Source organism: Mytilus galloprovincialis, chromosome 9, assembly GCF_965363235.1.
Source record: "Mytilus galloprovincialis chromosome 9, xbMytGall1.hap1.1, whole genome shotgun sequence".
In the NCBI taxonomy this organism is placed as follows: domain Eukaryota; kingdom Metazoa; phylum Mollusca; class Bivalvia; order Mytilida; family Mytilidae; genus Mytilus; species Mytilus galloprovincialis.
Window position 1 is genome coordinate 73,726,760 of NC_134846.1, and position 17,997 is coordinate 73,744,756.

At 30.9% G+C, this 17,997-nt stretch overlaps 2 protein-coding genes across 2 annotated transcripts in view; both read right to left on the minus strand.

Annotated features, from left to right (window-relative positions):
• Positions 1 to 17,997, minus strand: part of LOC143045902 (bifunctional apoptosis regulator-like) — a 53,511-nt gene that overhangs the window by 15,344 nt on the left and 20,170 nt on the right. The gene's annotated exons all lie outside the window — the stretch shown is intronic.
• LOC143045901 (uncharacterized) lies at positions 14,124 to 15,986 on the minus strand. The gene has a single exon (XM_076218729.1). It carries the CDS (start codon positions 15,874 to 15,876, stop codon positions 14,158 to 14,160), a length of 1,719 nt encoding a protein of 572 aa, XP_076074844.1. The 5' UTR covers positions 15,877 to 15,986; the 3' UTR covers positions 14,124 to 14,157.

Genomic DNA, 17,997 nt, shown 5'->3' on the forward strand with positions numbered 1-17,997 from the left:
AAAATGCACCAGCATTCAAGTACTATGCACTATAGAAATTTGACCTTGGTTCCAGTGGTGAAATTCTATGAGGGATATATCCATAGATGACCTTTACCTGATGAAGCATAACATTTCAATGAATGAGTGACGCTTAGGGAGCTTTCTTCAGTTTGGCTTTATTGAAGCATACTATAGTTTGAATGAATGAACCTTACATTAGGGTTATTGTGACTTGATAATTCATTAAGTATACTTAGGTTCTCAACCTTAACCACTTTTGCTGAACATGAAGCTGACTCTCTGGTTATTGTGACTTGATAATTCATTAAGTATACTGCGGTTTTTAACCTTAATCACTCCTGTTGAACACCTGACTGGTGATAAGCTATGTTAAAACTTTCACAGGAGGAGGTACAATGTTATCAGTACAAATGAGGTAGAGGTTGAAGTGTTAACTATTGTCCAAACAGACATCAAGACTGCTGTAATATTTACATAACATCTAATACTGCACTCTTCTGGCAAATACAGGTAATTAAACCAGATTAAAAATATTTGCACTCAAGTATCTTTCAAATTATTAAAGTATTAGATGGTTTGTTTACCCAGTAATTACATAACTATTTTGAGATGGTGTTTGAAAGTCTTGTTTACTAACACTTTTGTACAGAATTTAAACCTGAAATACTAATTAGTTTGAAAGTTTGTTATGTCTTGATTTACAAAAATAACAAAATCATCAAAGCAAAGCATATCTTCATTTATTGTAAACAAGAATAAATACATTGAAGAGATAAGCATACCCACACACAAATTCGTAGTATGGGAAAACAGGAAGTATTGTTTACACCAGTATTGGAGAAATAGTTGACAAAGTTATTAAAATTCATTCGTAACATATCAAAAACTAAACTATTGGCAAACAGTAAAGAGGTACCGCACAGATCTAAAAAAACATCACAGTTAAGCTGCTGACCACATATGAAATCAATCAGTTATTAATTAAGTTCTAAAAAAATTGGGTGGGAAAATAAGTGGACAAACAGACAGGTGGACAAGATATCTGCAATATTTGCTCTTTGGTACCGTATTGAAATATGGTCAGCTTTGAACATTAGAAAGTTCAATAGTATTTCCATGTGAGATATCATTGCCATTCAGATCACGTAAAATCAGGTGAAGGGAATATTATTGTGGAAGAGCTAAATGAATTGTGCTCTGAGAGACCTTTCAAATGGTTTATTGACCTCTAACTTAAGGAATAGGTGCATGTAAACACAACATTATATTGGGTTTATAAGTGAGAGAAAAAACCTAACCTGATCATTAACTAAAAGTTTGACTATTGACTGTTAAGAAAACAAATATCCACGTTAGTGTAAGGTTATCTGACATTTTTACAGATTCATGTTTGTTTATGTATTACATCTTACAGTATTAAGATATATTTTGTATGAAGCCTAACAAATACATGATTACATGTCTAGAGAAACAGAGTATATTTATATTGTTAACTGCATGTGACAGTCTAAGCTTGAAGAGAGTTGAATCAGTAAGTAATAAAACTGTTTATGGTTATACATGTATAACCTTCTAATTACTGATTTTTAATCTGCAAAACAAATATAAAATTAAGTACAATTAAGTTCAATTATGCAATAATGATATCTCCATACCAATTAATATGATTAACATGCTCCATCCTTATGTAACTAGCAGGGAAACAACTTATTTCTGATAGCAAACAAAAGTCTTAATAGTTAATTGTTTTCACTTGGTTAATGTTATATTGAGGGAAAGTGAATCGCTGCGGTACACAATCAGAATTGAATTAACAAAGTCTTGAGGGAGAGTGAGATAAAGATGAAGTTAGATTACTTTTTAACTTGTCTCCATCTATTCATTATGAATACATCACTACATCCCTCTATGGATGTTAAGAAAGTAAATCTAATATTCCCTCATAGTATTACCAATCTGTCAACAAACTTATATTATCACAACAAATATCGCCAATGATAGGATGTAAAAGCCAAAATGGAAAACTCACTGAATTACAAAAAACACTGCATTATCTAATTAGCAATATCTCTGAAGGATAGTAAAAATGACTTCATATAAAACTCAATTACAACACTATTATGAACCGTGATGCAACAGGAACTCTTTTAGATGATATCATAAAACTATGTTGGTATATTAACTTTAGGTTATAAGTTATATACTGTAAGCCTAAAAAGGTTATTTTACACTTTCAACACACTCACCACGATAAAAAAAAAATATAACAAAAATACTGGACTCCAAGGTAAATAGAAGGAGAAGTCCATAAACACTGACAAAATACTGGACTCCAATGTAGATAGAAGGAGAAGTCCATAAACACTGACAAAATACTGGACTCCAATGTAAATAGAAGGAGAAGTCCATAAACACTGACAAAATACTGGACTCCAATGTAAATAGAAGGAGAAGTCCATAAACACTGACAAAATACTGGACTCCAATGTAGATAGAAGGAGAAGTCCATAAACACTGACAAAATACTGGACTCCAATGTAAATAGAAGGAGAAGTCCATAAACACTGACAAAATACTGGACTCCAATGTAGATAGAAGGAGAAGTCCATAAACACTGACAAAATACTGGACTCCAATGTAAATAGAAGGAGAAGTCCATAAACACTGACAGAATACTGGACTCCAAGGTAAATAGAAGGAGAAGTCCATATAAACTGACAAAATACTAGACTCCAAGATAAATAGAAGGAGAAGTCCATAAACACTGACAAAATACTGGACTCCAAGGTAAATAGAAGGAGAAGTCCATAAACACTGACAAAATACTGGACTCCAATGTAAATAGAAGGAGAAGTCCATAAACACTGACAGAATCAAACATAAGACTTTATAGACAAAGGAAACAAGTGGGAAACAAATGCTGTATATCTGACTTGATACAGGCAAATAAAAATGGAGGGTTAAACTTGGTTTAAACATAGCTTTACCTCCCACTTAGTTTAAACATATTTATTTATAGTGGATTGGAAAACAAGTTATTGCAATATATATTAATCCCTTTCCACTCTGGAGGTGCGATGCTGCCTTGAAGCGGCATTAGCCTACACCTTTTCGAAATCTACAAGGGCGTCTTTTACGTGCAAGAGATATGGTTCTCTCTTAACACGGGTCAGCCATTTATCCTTCCCTTCTGACGGACTATCATCATTTCTTAAGACCGTATTCACGAATATGACTTATATGACATTTGCTTATAGTTTCATTATATTGGTAGAGTTACCCAAACAGACAATATAGGTAACACTTCAATGTGATAATAATTGGGACCCAGCAGACAAAACTGTGTAAATATACAGCACAGGCATTAGACACAATTGACTTAAAATTGAAACAAACATACACATAAATCTAACACAGACTGATATACTTGGTCATTATTCACAGTCAGTAATAAAAGATAATTGTAGAAAACTAAATGCATTTCTAGCTGTTCAATATGAGAACCTCATTTGCCATATTTAGAAGTTATATCTGATAGAAGATAATTATTGTCAGTGTTACATGCAATTGTTACACGTAATCTGTACAAATAATCCATCATTTCTGATCAAATAATTCTATGAAATCATATTTTAAGAATGATAGATCATCTTCTCATAATATCTTCTTTCCAAAACAGAAGTAGTATCAAAACATTGAAAGCTTGCTTTTTGAACAACAACAAAATAAATTCCAGGTTTTTGAGTGTAGACCTTTACTCACTTGATACATATAACGCTGATCACAGCCGTTTGCATTCAACTTTTATTTCTTTTTTTTTTTTAAATTAAACTTTGTGGCTATTTTGGATCATTTTGTGGTACATGTATCATGGTGGTATATCCCTGAGTGTTGGAACAGCTAAATCAGATTGCCAGCTGTGTGAAGCACAAGACTTTACCTGTCTTGTGGCAGGGTGTATTTTCCATGCAACTATCACCCTGTAAGCTTACATGTTGATTTAGGACATATGTTTAATAAGTACAAAACAGAGCAGTTATAAATCCTTCACATGTTATCATCTCAATGTACTGTGGATTCATTATTATTCATTGGATACCAATTTTCGTGGGTTTCAACGAATAATATATTTTCAATACCAGGCTTTGTATACAGAAATTGGCAAAACCACAAAATCAAATATCCACGTATTTTCAGCAATCCACAAAAATTGATACCAACGAAAATAAATGAATCCATAGTAGGTGTAAAGTATAAAAAGTACACTTTGGTACTGCTACAGAATGAACGTAAGAATGTATTACTGGTATTTACTTTGGTACTGCTACAGAATGAACGTAAGAATGTATTACTGGTATTTACTTTGGTACTGCTACAGAATGAATGTAAGAACGCATTACTGGTATTTACTTTGGTACTGCTACAGAATGAACGTAAGAACGCATTACTGGTATTTACTTTGGTACTGCTACAGAATGAACGTAAGAAGGTATTACTGGTATTAACTTTGGTACTGCTACAGAATGAACGTAAGAACGCATTACTGGTATTAACTTTGGTACTGCTACAGAATGAATGTAAGAATGTATTACTGGTATTAACTTTGGTACTGCTACAGGATGAACGCAAGAACGTATTACTGGTATCAACTTTGGTACTGCTACAGAATGAACGTAAGAATGTATTACTGGTATTAACTTTGGTACTGCTACAGAATGAACGTAAGAACATATTAATGGTATTAACTTTGGTACTGCTGCAGAATGAACGCGAATGTATTACTGGTATTAACTTTGGTACGGCTACAGAATGAACGTAAGAACATATTAATGGTATTAACTTTGGTACTGATACAGAATGAACGTAAGAATGTATTACTGGTATTAACTTTGGTACTGCTACAGAATGAATGTAAGAATGTATTACTGGTATTAACTTTGGTACTGCTACAGAATGAACGTAAGAAGGTATTATTGGTATTAACTTTGGTACTGCTACAGAATGAACGTAAGAACCTATTACTGGTATTAACTTTGGTACTGCTACAGAATGAACGTAAGAAAGTATTACTGGTATTAACTTTGGTACTGCTACAGAATGAACGTAAGAACCTATTACTGGTATTAACTTTGGTACTGCTACAGAATGAACGTAAGAACGTATTACTGGTATTAACTTTGGTACTGCTACAGAATGAACGTAAGAATGTATTACTGGTATTAACTTTGGTACTGCTACAGAATGAACGTAAGAAGGTATTACTGGTATTAACTTTGGTACTGCTACAGAATGAACGTAAGAAGGTATTACTGGTATTAACTTTGGTACTGCTACAGAATGAACATAAGAACATATTAATGGTATTAACTTTGGTACTGATACAGAATGAACGTAAGAATGTATTACTGGTATTAACTTTGGTACTGCTACAGAATGAACGTAAGAAGGTATTACTGGTATTAACTATGGTACTGCTACAGAATTAACGTAAGAACGTATTACTGGTATTAACTTTGGTACTGCTACAGAATGAACGTAAGAATGTATTACTGGTATTAACTATGGTACCGTTACAGAATGAACGTAAGAAAGTATTACTGGTATTAACTATGGTACCGTTACAGAATGAACGTAAGAATGTATTACTGGTATTAACTATGGTACTGATACAGAATGAACGTAAGAAGGTATTACTGGTATTAACTTTGGTACTGCTACAGAATGAACGTAAGAATGTATTACTGGTATTAACTATGGTACCGTTACAGAATGACAAATGACATGATTATTAGGTTTATGATCATTTCCAATTCTAAGCTGATCATATTGATTTTCTTTCAACTTAGAAAAATCTAAATTCTGTAACCTTTAAAAGCTCTGTTTTTGTTTAAACATAAGGAATCTACAAGTACGAAGTTGACCTTGTCCATAAGTTTGCTCTATAAATTTTTTATATCATTTAAAGCAGTTTTAAAGAAGTAAAAGTTAGTTTCATTGTGAAAAACTTTGGGACCTACATACAGACAGAGAAGGGTAACATTTAATGCCCCCTCCACGACTGAGGGGCATAAAAATCTTTTTGTCTTTTACAATAATTTGCTTTACTCTTGAGTTGAAGTTGTTCGACCTTTTTAACTTAACCTTTTTGTAATAGACTAACATAATCTTAAAATTTCATAAATTTCAAAAGATTGAGCCATAGTGTATGTAACTTTATCAACACATCCAAATATATAACAACTGGAAAGACATATGACTGATTGATTGCTGATGTTTTAACACCACTTTAAGTGCCACTTTTGGGCTATTTCGTGGTGGTCAGTTTTTATAAGTGGAGGAAGTCAGAATGCTACGACCTTCGATAGGAAAACTGATAATCCTCTTCAAATAAGATTGGAATTGAGTACACCCATACGAGGGGGTTCGAACTCATTACCTCAGTGTTGACTGGCTAGTGATTACAGTAGTGGAACTACTTAGACCACTTGGACTATGAGGCCCTGGAAAGACATGGATCCTGAGACTGATGCGGTTAAATTGAAGGAAAATGAAATATCTTCAACCTGAAATTTTAGTGCTAATAACATAACAAAGTTCATGAAAATACAAATTATATGTAAAGTACAAGTAAAGTTTTCAATATATTAAGTACTGATTATGTGATTGTTGTCAGGCTAATGGCATTTTATGCTTATTAAGGAAGACAAAAAACAAATAAAAAGGTTGATTCTGGAACATTGTTTTTAATAAATTTAAATATAAAGCTTGGAACAAACGTAAAATATAATCCCTATCTCACATTAACTGTTATTCAATTATGGAGAAAAAAAGTTTAGGCATCATTTTGTTTTATTATTTCAACATCTTGGCATATTTATGCTATAACAATTACATATTAGGCATGAAGATGGGTGAGTTAATTTGGACAGTTAATTCGCTAATGGCTTTTGATGTATGAATACCAATGGACTAATACACTCTGTCAGATAATTGTCATATTAAATTCACAAATTCTCCCCATAGGACTGAAATAGAGATCTGAGTCAATAATGATTGACCAAAAAAGATTAAATGTAATTATTTGTTACTGATAAATCTCCTTTAGGATAAATAAAATTCATTAAAACTTTCTCGTCATCTCTTACAAAATGCACTTTGTCCTTTTCATAAGCTACAAAATAATGATAAAATCTAAGAGGTTATTCTTTATAGAGATTCTTTTTTGTAAGTAAAACTACTTACTTCATTAACTTGATTAATTTGTATAACAGAACTCTTATATAAAACTGATTACGCTTCATGATAGTCAATTTCCAATGGCATACAGAACCATTGGAAATTTACAGAATTGATGTGCCATAACAGTTTTGAAAAATCCGAAAATTTTGTACAACCTAAAATATTTCTTGATTCAACTGCTGCAGATTTTATTCTTCCCTATCTTAATGTTCACTTTCAGTTTTCATTCTGTCTGCATAAAATAGAAATCCATACAGAGATATTTGAATTTCAATTGAAATACCTCAATGCAAATGTATCTGTTTTTGTTTTGTTCTAAGCAAAAGATAGAAATACATTTGGTAAGGAATGTGTTTTTAATATCTTTTTTCAATTCAAAACACAACTTCTTGAAAAAAAACAATTTAGAACACAAACAGTTGATTTTTTTTCAATTTCATCATGTAAATGAAACAAATTAAAACATTTAGACTTGACTGGATTCAAAGATTCTTGTGTTGAATTCCTAAATTGCTATTTACAATTTCTCCATTTGGAAATTTCATAGCTTAAGGACAGCTCCTTAGCTGACTTAATCTAATAGATTATAACTAACTTGCTTTTTTGGATTAAATGATTTTCTCTTCAAATTTTCTTTATGCACTTCGTAACATTTTGATAAATTGGTAATGTGTCAATAATATCGAACAGTTGCAGCTTTAACTGGTGGCAAACTAATAAAGCACTATACATATACATGGTCCCATTTTGGAAACCTGGGTAATACAGATTTCATTTGATTGTGAAGAAATCCTGGTGATGACATTGTATAGATAATGCCAGAGCTTATTCAACAAGAGCATACAAGCTGAAATGTCTCCCCTGCTTTACTGAACATGATTGATTTAATGTTGATAGTCTGAAAGACAAAGTTTAACTTCAATATTATTATAAATGATCCACAACAATGATTGAGTTCAAGGTTAGATAAAGCAAGCTAGGAAAATCAACATTTACCAATGAACCATGAAAATGAGGTCAAGGTCAGTTGAACCCTGCAAGACATAAATTTACACCATACAAACATTCAATACACCAAATATAGTTGACCTAGTGCTTAAAGTGTCTTAGAAGAACCACACTACTGAAACAAAACATTTACCAATGAACCATAAAAATAAGGTCAAGGAAAGATGAAACCTGGCAGACAGACATGTACACCTTAAAACCATAAATGACAATACACAAGGTATGAAGCCTTTAGAAGTATTAAAATTGGTGTAAAGTTCTTTTTGACAATTTAAAATTATATGGAGTTAAATCTGCTTTTGAAAATTAACTGTTAAACATTTCAGTACCAAAAATTGAAGTTTTATTGGAAAAGTGCAAGAACTACAAGATTGCCAGATATTTATACAACAATACAACCGATCTACTATTTTTATTTACATTCCCTAAACTTCTGAACTGAAATGAACTTATTGTAGATGTGTGTTTTAATTCAACATAAACAATTTTATCAAGAACCACCCTGCAGTAATCTTTCCCAAATGAAAAGAAAATATACATTATCATCATCACAAACTTTTAATCAATTAACATGTAAAAATACATAGATAAAACTGACAATCTTGAAGCATGTTGCTACACTGACATTTTAATAAAGAGTTTGAAGGCTACCTTAAAATGCACCAGTTTTTAGTATCACACTGATCTTATATCTGCAATCTTTAAATATAGCTATAAAAGTGAAATTCAAATATGATTGATTGTTGTTTGCTTTAAGACCAGCAGAAAATATGATTCCAATATGACTTACTTCATTAAAGAAAGGAATTGTACCATTTTTTAATCATTTATTTCAAAAGGAAAATAATTAATACAACTTCTTACAACATCATTTTACATATACTGGTCAGAGAGTAGTTTTTTGACGTTCTATTTTTTTATGTGTGCCATTATCCTGAATTCAACCTCCTAATCTGGGTATTAGATGAAGATTTAACCATCCAATTTTATAGCAAATAATCTACATCTTCTTCATAAGAACAACTCTCTGACCAGTACCATGAAAAACAAAAGCAACCATATCAATCTAGATTTGTTCAACTGTAATTGACCCTTAAAGTAGAGATACATTGTTTAATTGTCTCCCTTAGGAGGGATATAAATTTTCATCCACAATTGAGAGCTAGCAGAAAGAGCAAATTTATCACCTTTTGATTACATTTGTCCTTTATAGTACCATTGAATGGAAATAAAACATCTTCTTAAAGTAATTGTTTAGGATTGACAAAGGTTAGGAATTTATGTGAAAGTGTGTTATAACAGAATCAAAAAGGTAAAAGGCAAATGCTCTTTCGAAGGATAACTATAACTTATAAGTTTTACCTAATATAGAAAAAGAGGTACAATTCTTAACCACTACAATAAGCCAACTATTGCTCCATTAGATAATAATCTGCTATACATCAATGAATGATGAAACTGGCTGTAACCTGTGTCCAAGAGGTTACATGACCTAAACCTAGGTGATTCAAATTGTCAGCAGAGCAATTACACCCATTGTTTTAAAAATTACTTTTTTACTCTAAAAGTTACAAATATATATATAATAGAAAAGTATACTTTATATTATGAACTTTTTTTTCACTACCAGCTCTGACCTTTAATCTCTTAACTAATTAGATGTGTTAACAGATGTTGTACGATATAAACAAAGATTATATACCCTGATAAAAATGATGGTAATATATTATCAACTATAACCAAGCAGTAACACAGCATGCTGAATGTAGAAAAGGTTCTCTAATTCATCAATGCTTTATCTTTTGATGCTTTAATACATCATTAGTGAAGTTTATCACTTAACAAAATAATTGATAACATTTTATTCTGATTGAAATATAAATTATTACTTAACCTATACATTGCATCAGTAATTTATCCCAATAAAATGTTTTTAAATAAAAAATTGTCAAAATCATTTCTTTGATAACTTCCAATTTATTTAACAAAATGTCATAATCAAATACAAGAGGCTGTCAAAATGACAGCCAACAGGGATTTTATTACATCTTTAAGTGTCATTGTTAAGCAATGAAGGGCAATAACTCCTGAACATCAATATTGAAAATCTTAATCTAATTGTTCCTACATTTTGTCATGCATAATAACATTAAATAAAGAGCTGCATCATGAGAGAATGATACACCCTTCACTATTCAAAGAATAAAATTACAAAGAATAAAATTTCATGATTCATCAATGTCATATAAGGAATTTATAAAAAAAAAATAAACTGAATTTATTTTGATAGATATAAACCAGTCACCAAAGTTTTGTGAAAACTGCTCATATCACTTTTGGAGAATAGTCCCAAAACTGGAAACCCCATCTTTTTTTAAAAATAAAACCCCATAACTTGGAAACATAAAATCTACAATTTATAAAAATTGAAAGGGAGCCCATGCCAATAATAAATATAAACAATTCACCAAAGTTTAATGTGAACTGGTTAAAGCATTTTTGAGTTATTTTCCATCATTTTGATAATGAACAGACCAATGATAGGACAATAGTATACTATAATATGTTCTGTAAACAGGAGTAAAAAAGTTGGAAATCATTGCTTAAAGTTTAATAATCTTTTGCTAATGGAAGCAACACGGAGTGTCTCTTTCTAATCAACCAAGGACATTACTCCTGGACAGTAAAAGTAAAAATTGACAATATGAAACATGACCTCTGGTTAGTCATAAGTTACAACATTTTAAAATCGGAAATATCATTAAGCATATAAAAAAGTCCAAGGACATAACTCCCTGAATCACTCTGTACTTGACATCATATGGCCCCAAACTTACAATATAATATCAAAGCCTCATGTACATACTTGCAAACCTCAATTTCATTTTTTTTTTATCAATAATGACCAGTCACATTGGCATATTTCTAGAATCTTTATTCCTTTTTTTTTTACAACCTTTGTCTACAGTTTTTCTAAAAGACTACAAAATTTTTTTTACCTAATATGCTTCATAAGATATAAGACAAATACTTGTTGTTTAAATCCTCTTGTTTTATTTCTTGTGAATTAACCATGTTGTAAATTGGCAGGAACAAAATACACTAACTTCATATTTTTATACCCTTATTATCATTCCACACAAGTTTAATTGCAATTTGTTCAGTGATTTCAAAGAAGATGAACGTGATACCAAAAAATTGTGTTCGTCTTTCATTGAAGAAAAAAGGTGATTTCAACATAGCCCCCACTACTAAAGTAGATTATAATCATCAAATCCTTTCAGACTTTGTTCCAATTAGTTCTAACAATTGCAGGAAAGAGAAATTATTTTTGAAAAATTGATGATTAAACAAAATCTTAGCACTAAACAGGATTTGAAGTACATCCAACCGGCAAAAAATTCTCTGAAATTGTTATTTTAAAAGTTCACAATGGTTAAGGCAGAGAAAAAAATCATATTAGCAGTGTCTGACAAATACATGTAACAGTACTAAAACAACCTTAGAGAAAAGAACATTATAACTGCACTTTTATACATGTGATTTATTCATGTTTAATATCATCTAAGACTTTCCAAATCCATCAAATAAACATTGCAATTTATTTCTAAAGAATTACACAAGGTTTTTGTCAAATTTATTTCCCACAGTAAATATTGAATATGAACTGATTATTCTAGAATCTTGCATGATTTACTTATAATCATCTTGTAATTTAAAGATTTTCAAAAGATGTCAAATAAATGAGCCTATTTCATATCATTTACACTAAGAAATGAACAGTTAGAAATGCCCCAAGAGAAAGCGACTAAAATAGACAACAAAAGTACATTACAACTTGAGTCATGGTAGAAAACAAATGTGAGAAATATTTAATATATAAAAGGAAATGAATGCATATAGCAGTTAAATGAAACATCTATATTTGCTTTATGCAAGGGATATAAACATTGTTGTGATTATTTTTATAAAACCCTGAAATAGTATCAAGATATCCATTTGGGTTTTATAAGTGAGATTTTTTTTTTTATGCTGCAAGACATTAAACAGCTAGTATAAAACATTCTGAATTATTATTCATACTATTGAATAAATAAGAAGTCAGTCGGCCTGTATGTTTTTTAAACAACATGTTTTTGTGATTTTATTAGTTATTTAGCTAGCAAAATAAAATTTCATACTCAAAATTTAAGGTGGTACCCAACACTTTCACTAAAATTAATTTGGCCCGTTTAATTTTCATAAAATTTTGTCAAAGTATTTACTTTTACCCTTTAACAAAAATATAAAAATTTCAAAAACTTTTAACCAACCGTTTTGTCAGAAAAATTACACTGGTTATATAGCAGTTTGACAAACACCTATTTTGATCATTGAGAAGCTTAATGTTCCTTTTACAACACAACGTAATTAAAACGTTTAGCTGACTTTACAGAGTTATCTCCCTGTAGTGTTAGGTACCACCTTAAATTTAATAGCTAGTGTAATATGATTCAACAATATATTTTTGGTACTTTCCTAAGGTAAGATGGAGCATAGCACTAAGGGCAATGACTCAAACTAAAACTGTGAAACTGACTGATGAATTATATGTTCATGGAAAATTTCAAACAAAAATCTTACCATTGAAAAAAATAACAACAAAGATTTGCATTGAACTTAATAATTAATATACAGACGGTTAATTGGTTAATCAATGTATGAAAACACTAATGTTAAATCAAAAAAACAACAATAAAAGGTCAGAAATAAAGGCAATCTATTAGGGGTACATGAATTCTGCATAACTTATTCCCTATCATCAAAGACAAAAATATTATAACAAAACATTTCTTGTACAATGAATGTTTTAAAATTTCAAAATGGGAAACAGGAAGTGGCTTTAATGTAACTAATGTTAAAACTGATCATAATCAAATTGCAGACAAAAATTAAAATTATTCCCTTCAGTACAAGCTAGGAAAAGTTTGATGAACAGTTTTGTAAAGAATCATTTCTTAAACAAAGCATTTGTCTAGAAAAGGATCGCTTATTTAACTGTTTAAGATACAGTCTACAATCGGGTCTAAAACAGCATCTATTTTATACGGTCTAGAACAGGATCATTCCTGGTGCATATTTTCTGGCTCTGAGCGTGTCTAGAACAGGATATACATTTTCTGAGCGTGTCTAGAACAGGGTATGTTTTTCAATAACTTCTTGTTAGAACAGGGTATGATTTGGAAAGTGCTGTCGGCTAAGTTATACGCAAATGGATAGTCAGTAACCCCCCGGATTCAATGTGTGAAGTAAAATTTCAAACAATAGACCATCTAGAACTGGCTGCATTTCTGATGTAGCCAGATGCTACAGGGCCGAACAGAGGTCGAACCCTGAACAGTTGGGGCAAGTATGAACACAATATTCAAGCTTGATACAGCTCTGAATTTGGATTGTAATTAAATAGTTGACACAGCATAGGTTTCTGACACAGAGTCAACTTTTTTATTACATAATTTTCAATTAATGTAAGGGAGGTAATCAAACTAAGTTACTTTTCTCCATTGAATTGTATTACATTTAACCTTTGAGGTCTTTTTATACTTGCTAAGTAGTAAAGGTACTGGTATATCTCAATGCTGAAGACTGTATGGTGACTTATACTTGTTAACTTATACGTCATTAAGTCTCAGGTGGAGAGTTGTTTCATAGGCAATCATACCACACCCTCTTATTTTTATAACTGTATAGCAACTTATTTAGACTAATCAAAAATCAAAATCAGTGTAAGAATCAATAAGGAGAATAGACAAGGATCTTACAACAGTGATGAAATGATAACCATTAAGATTAAAGAATCATCAATTTTATGTGTATTCAAATTTATAAGCTGCTTTCAGTTGCCAAAAGTATTTATTAAATTCTTTTTCAGAATCCAGTAAATTTAGTAACATATATTGGAGCATCTGTTGTTCCTTTTTTGTCACTGTATCTTTTACATCCTATATACAGAAAATCTCTATTGTCAATGTTTATAGCATTTGGAAAATGAATTTCAAGCCCTGTGGTATGTATGTAATGTATGCATTCTCCTTCATTGTTAAGTATGTGATTTGTATGGTGGTCTTGGTCTGTAACTAAAATATTGTTTAATTTTGTAGTGACAAAATTTCTAGGTTGAAACAATTGTTCTTTGTTGATCTCTGAATGGCCAGTATATATCCACCTCACTCCACCTTTGTGATCTAAGGCAACTATTCTTCCACTCCAGTCTTTCTCTCGTAAATGATCAATTATATAAATGTTATCATTGAAGTCAGTGGTTATTCTAAATGGAACTGTAAAAAGCTTGTTTCCTTTCTTGTCAAATTGATATTGGTTTTTTCTTTCTCCTTTTGAATTCATCACAATAATCACCCTAGGACCATTGACTGGAAAAGTCTCACCTCGTTCTTTTGCCCCCACTATGATTCTTTTTTCTTTAGTCACATGGACAGCAACAGTTTGCAGTGGTTCTATGCTGTATTTAGTAATTGTAACACATCCAGTTTTGTGAGAGAGAATGGCAAGGTAAGATTCCCATGTAGATAGTAGTAAATCTCCAGAGGAAAGTGCTGCCATATTGAAGGAAGCCTGCTGAACAGTTTTAATGATGTGCAATAATCCATTTGATATTTTTGTCTGATATATGACCCTGTCATGCTGGTGTATCCATATAGACCCATCTTCACAGCAAACAATATTTTCAATTATGTCCAACTGAGTTTTGTACTGTTTTATTACTTCAATTTTTTTCTCTTCATAATCATCCCTGGTTTGCATTAACTGGCCATAAAAGGACTCTAAATTTGTTATAGATCCTGGAACATACACTGGCAATCTTTGAAAATGAGTGACAATTTGATTTGTTTGTTCTGGTTTAGTATTTTTTTTTTCTTCCTTGTATGTTCTAAGCAATTCATGGACATTGCCAGAACCTAATGCTTCATTCATCTTCTTATTTCTAATTTCTATGTCTTTGAAAATTCTCTGAAATCTATTCTCTTCGTCTTTTACTGATTTCACAAGTTCATTTTGTTTCTGTCCTAGTTCATTTAAAACTTTTTTGGTCAGCATTTCAATTTCAACCTTTAAAACTTTCTCTTGATTTATTATCTTCAATTTCTCCTTTTCATACTTTGACCCTTCTGAAGACCTTATTGATTCTAGTGTAGTTAACACTTCAGCTATTTCCTTTAACTTCTTTTCAAAACCAGATTTCTTTGTTTTCATAGAATCAATAATAAGTTTGTTTCCTTCACTTAATTCAGTCATTTTGTGTTCATTGTGAGTTTTTGCTATGCATAGTGGACATACAACTTCTTCACAAGTAAGGCAAAATAAGCAGCAATTTTGTCCTTTGTGAATAGCACATATGAAATTGCTGGAAAATTGAGCCTCTTTTGCTTGCTGCTGGTATAAAGCAATGTCTTTGATGTCTATGATTGTATGATGGTCAGAAGATTTCACCTTTCTATGAAGTTTCTGACATTTTGTGCACAAAAGAAACTCACATTGTAAACATTTCCATTTTATCTCATTTGATTCTTCACATAACTGACAAAGTGTTGGAACCTGTCCCATTTGAAGAGATTTGAATAATGCCATTATTACTTAACAATAGCTCTCAATTTAGGTTTCATATGTCTAACTTTAAAACATCAAATAATTGCATTTGTTTTTATTTCCTTGTTCGAAGGTTAACCAATTTGTTTATTTTATTTCAAAGGTCATGGTCATTTTGTTATAAAGTATAATGTAAGTCATGCAGTTATTGAATGATCTAATCAGTTAAATAGTTTTAAAAACAGAACAATTCATTGACAATAAATTTTTGACGAAAACTTTATACATGGATTTTGTCAAAAGGAATCTACACACCTTATCTTCTTGGGAACACCTTTTAAAAAATGATTGATTTGAATGAATTTAAGATGCCTTTTGGCAGTAATATTCTACCATATTTGAAATTATCATGATGTAGCAATTATTAAGTTTGTTTTAAAGAGTTAGTGTTGGATCATGCTGTCTTGTACGTTAATATTTTTAAAAATGAAAATATATATGTAAAAAGAATGAGAGATTGATCCATATAACACATTACCTAGGATTGTTGTTCACATTGCAATCCCCTTGTCCTATTGGTATCACTTTTTCCAGATGCTTAACTGAACAGAATTACTAGTATAAGGATAGAAGCTTTTCATTAATGAGTACTTTGTAACATGCATTACATGTGTGCACTTTTTGTGGTCTGTCAGACAACAACTTGCTGTTTACAGATACTTTTAATTTTCAATATTTTTAATTTCACCAGTGCTGATTATAATTACTATATATTACTTAATTGTAAAATGTAAGCCATAATAACTTCATATTACTTGTAAAATGTAAGCCTTTTCAAATTATCAGACACCTACAAACTGCATCTGATATTTTATATAACTAAAGGAATATGATGGGCCCAACTATTTGTAGAGGGAATTTTTGGTCCTGCCTCTTCAGTCAATAAAATTGAAATGGAAATGGGGAATATTTCAAAGAGACAACAGTTTGACCAAAGAGCAGATAACAAAGGCAATCTATGGGTCTTTAATACAGCAAGAAAATCCTGCACATGTTTGCTTAGTTTATAGGTTGAAGTGTTGCCATTCAAATTTGAAAATAACACAATAATTCTTTTGTTTTGATATGAATCTGTAAATAAAAAAAAAATGTACCTTCATGTGTTTCTTTTAGAGATAAATTGGTTTGGGATCTAGATTTTTCCTTGAAAGTCAGTGCCTTGGACGATTCTATCCTTTGGATAGACATAACTTAACTTTTTGTTTCAAAAGATAAACACAAGTGCATTTTGTAAAAACAATTGGAACACCTTTTTTACATATGTATTCTCTAAATTTGTGTAACAATTCTTTGGAAATAATTTCTTTGTATCAGTTTCATGATTTCATGGGTTAACAAGGCATTTTTGCTGTATATTTATCTTAATTTTTTTTAAATCATCAGTGATTTTTTTTTTTATAAAAATGTGTATAAATGTGTAATCAAACCAAATGTCATTTAAAAAAGTGGGGTCAATGTACATGTTTTTCATTTCTATACTCAACCTATGATATATCTGACTTTAATTCTGTGAGTCTTCATCAATTGAGCTATACTCAATTTTTACGTTTAGTCATCAATGTGCAGATGGATAGTGGAACGATGTCTTTCAATGCAAAAACAGTGTATAAAATCATTTGCAGGATAAAGACAATATCTATTGAGTTTCTTTTGATATCAGCTGTATTTGTACAAGCTCAAAACAGGACTAGTAGCTTGCTGAAAGCTCACATTACACCTGTTTCTTAGCCTAGTATAAATACAGCTGATATTTACAGACACTAAACAGTTATTGTCTTTGTATATGGTATGGGTTTTTCAATATCATACACCATATCAACAATCTTTTTACGTTTAGTCATCAATCTGCTGATGGATAGTGGTACGATGTAGATGTGGATGTGATATTTAATAAGTCATATGATAATCTCTGTATTGCTAATACATGTATAACAATTTTTTTGAATTTTATTATTATAAAAAATAAACCGGTATTTAAAGATTTTATTAAATTATATCTCTTTCCTTTTTCAGAGTGATAGACAATAACAATTTAACAATGTCAGATGAACACATGTGGATGATACCATTTACAGAGGGACAGAATCACACTTTATCAATAGA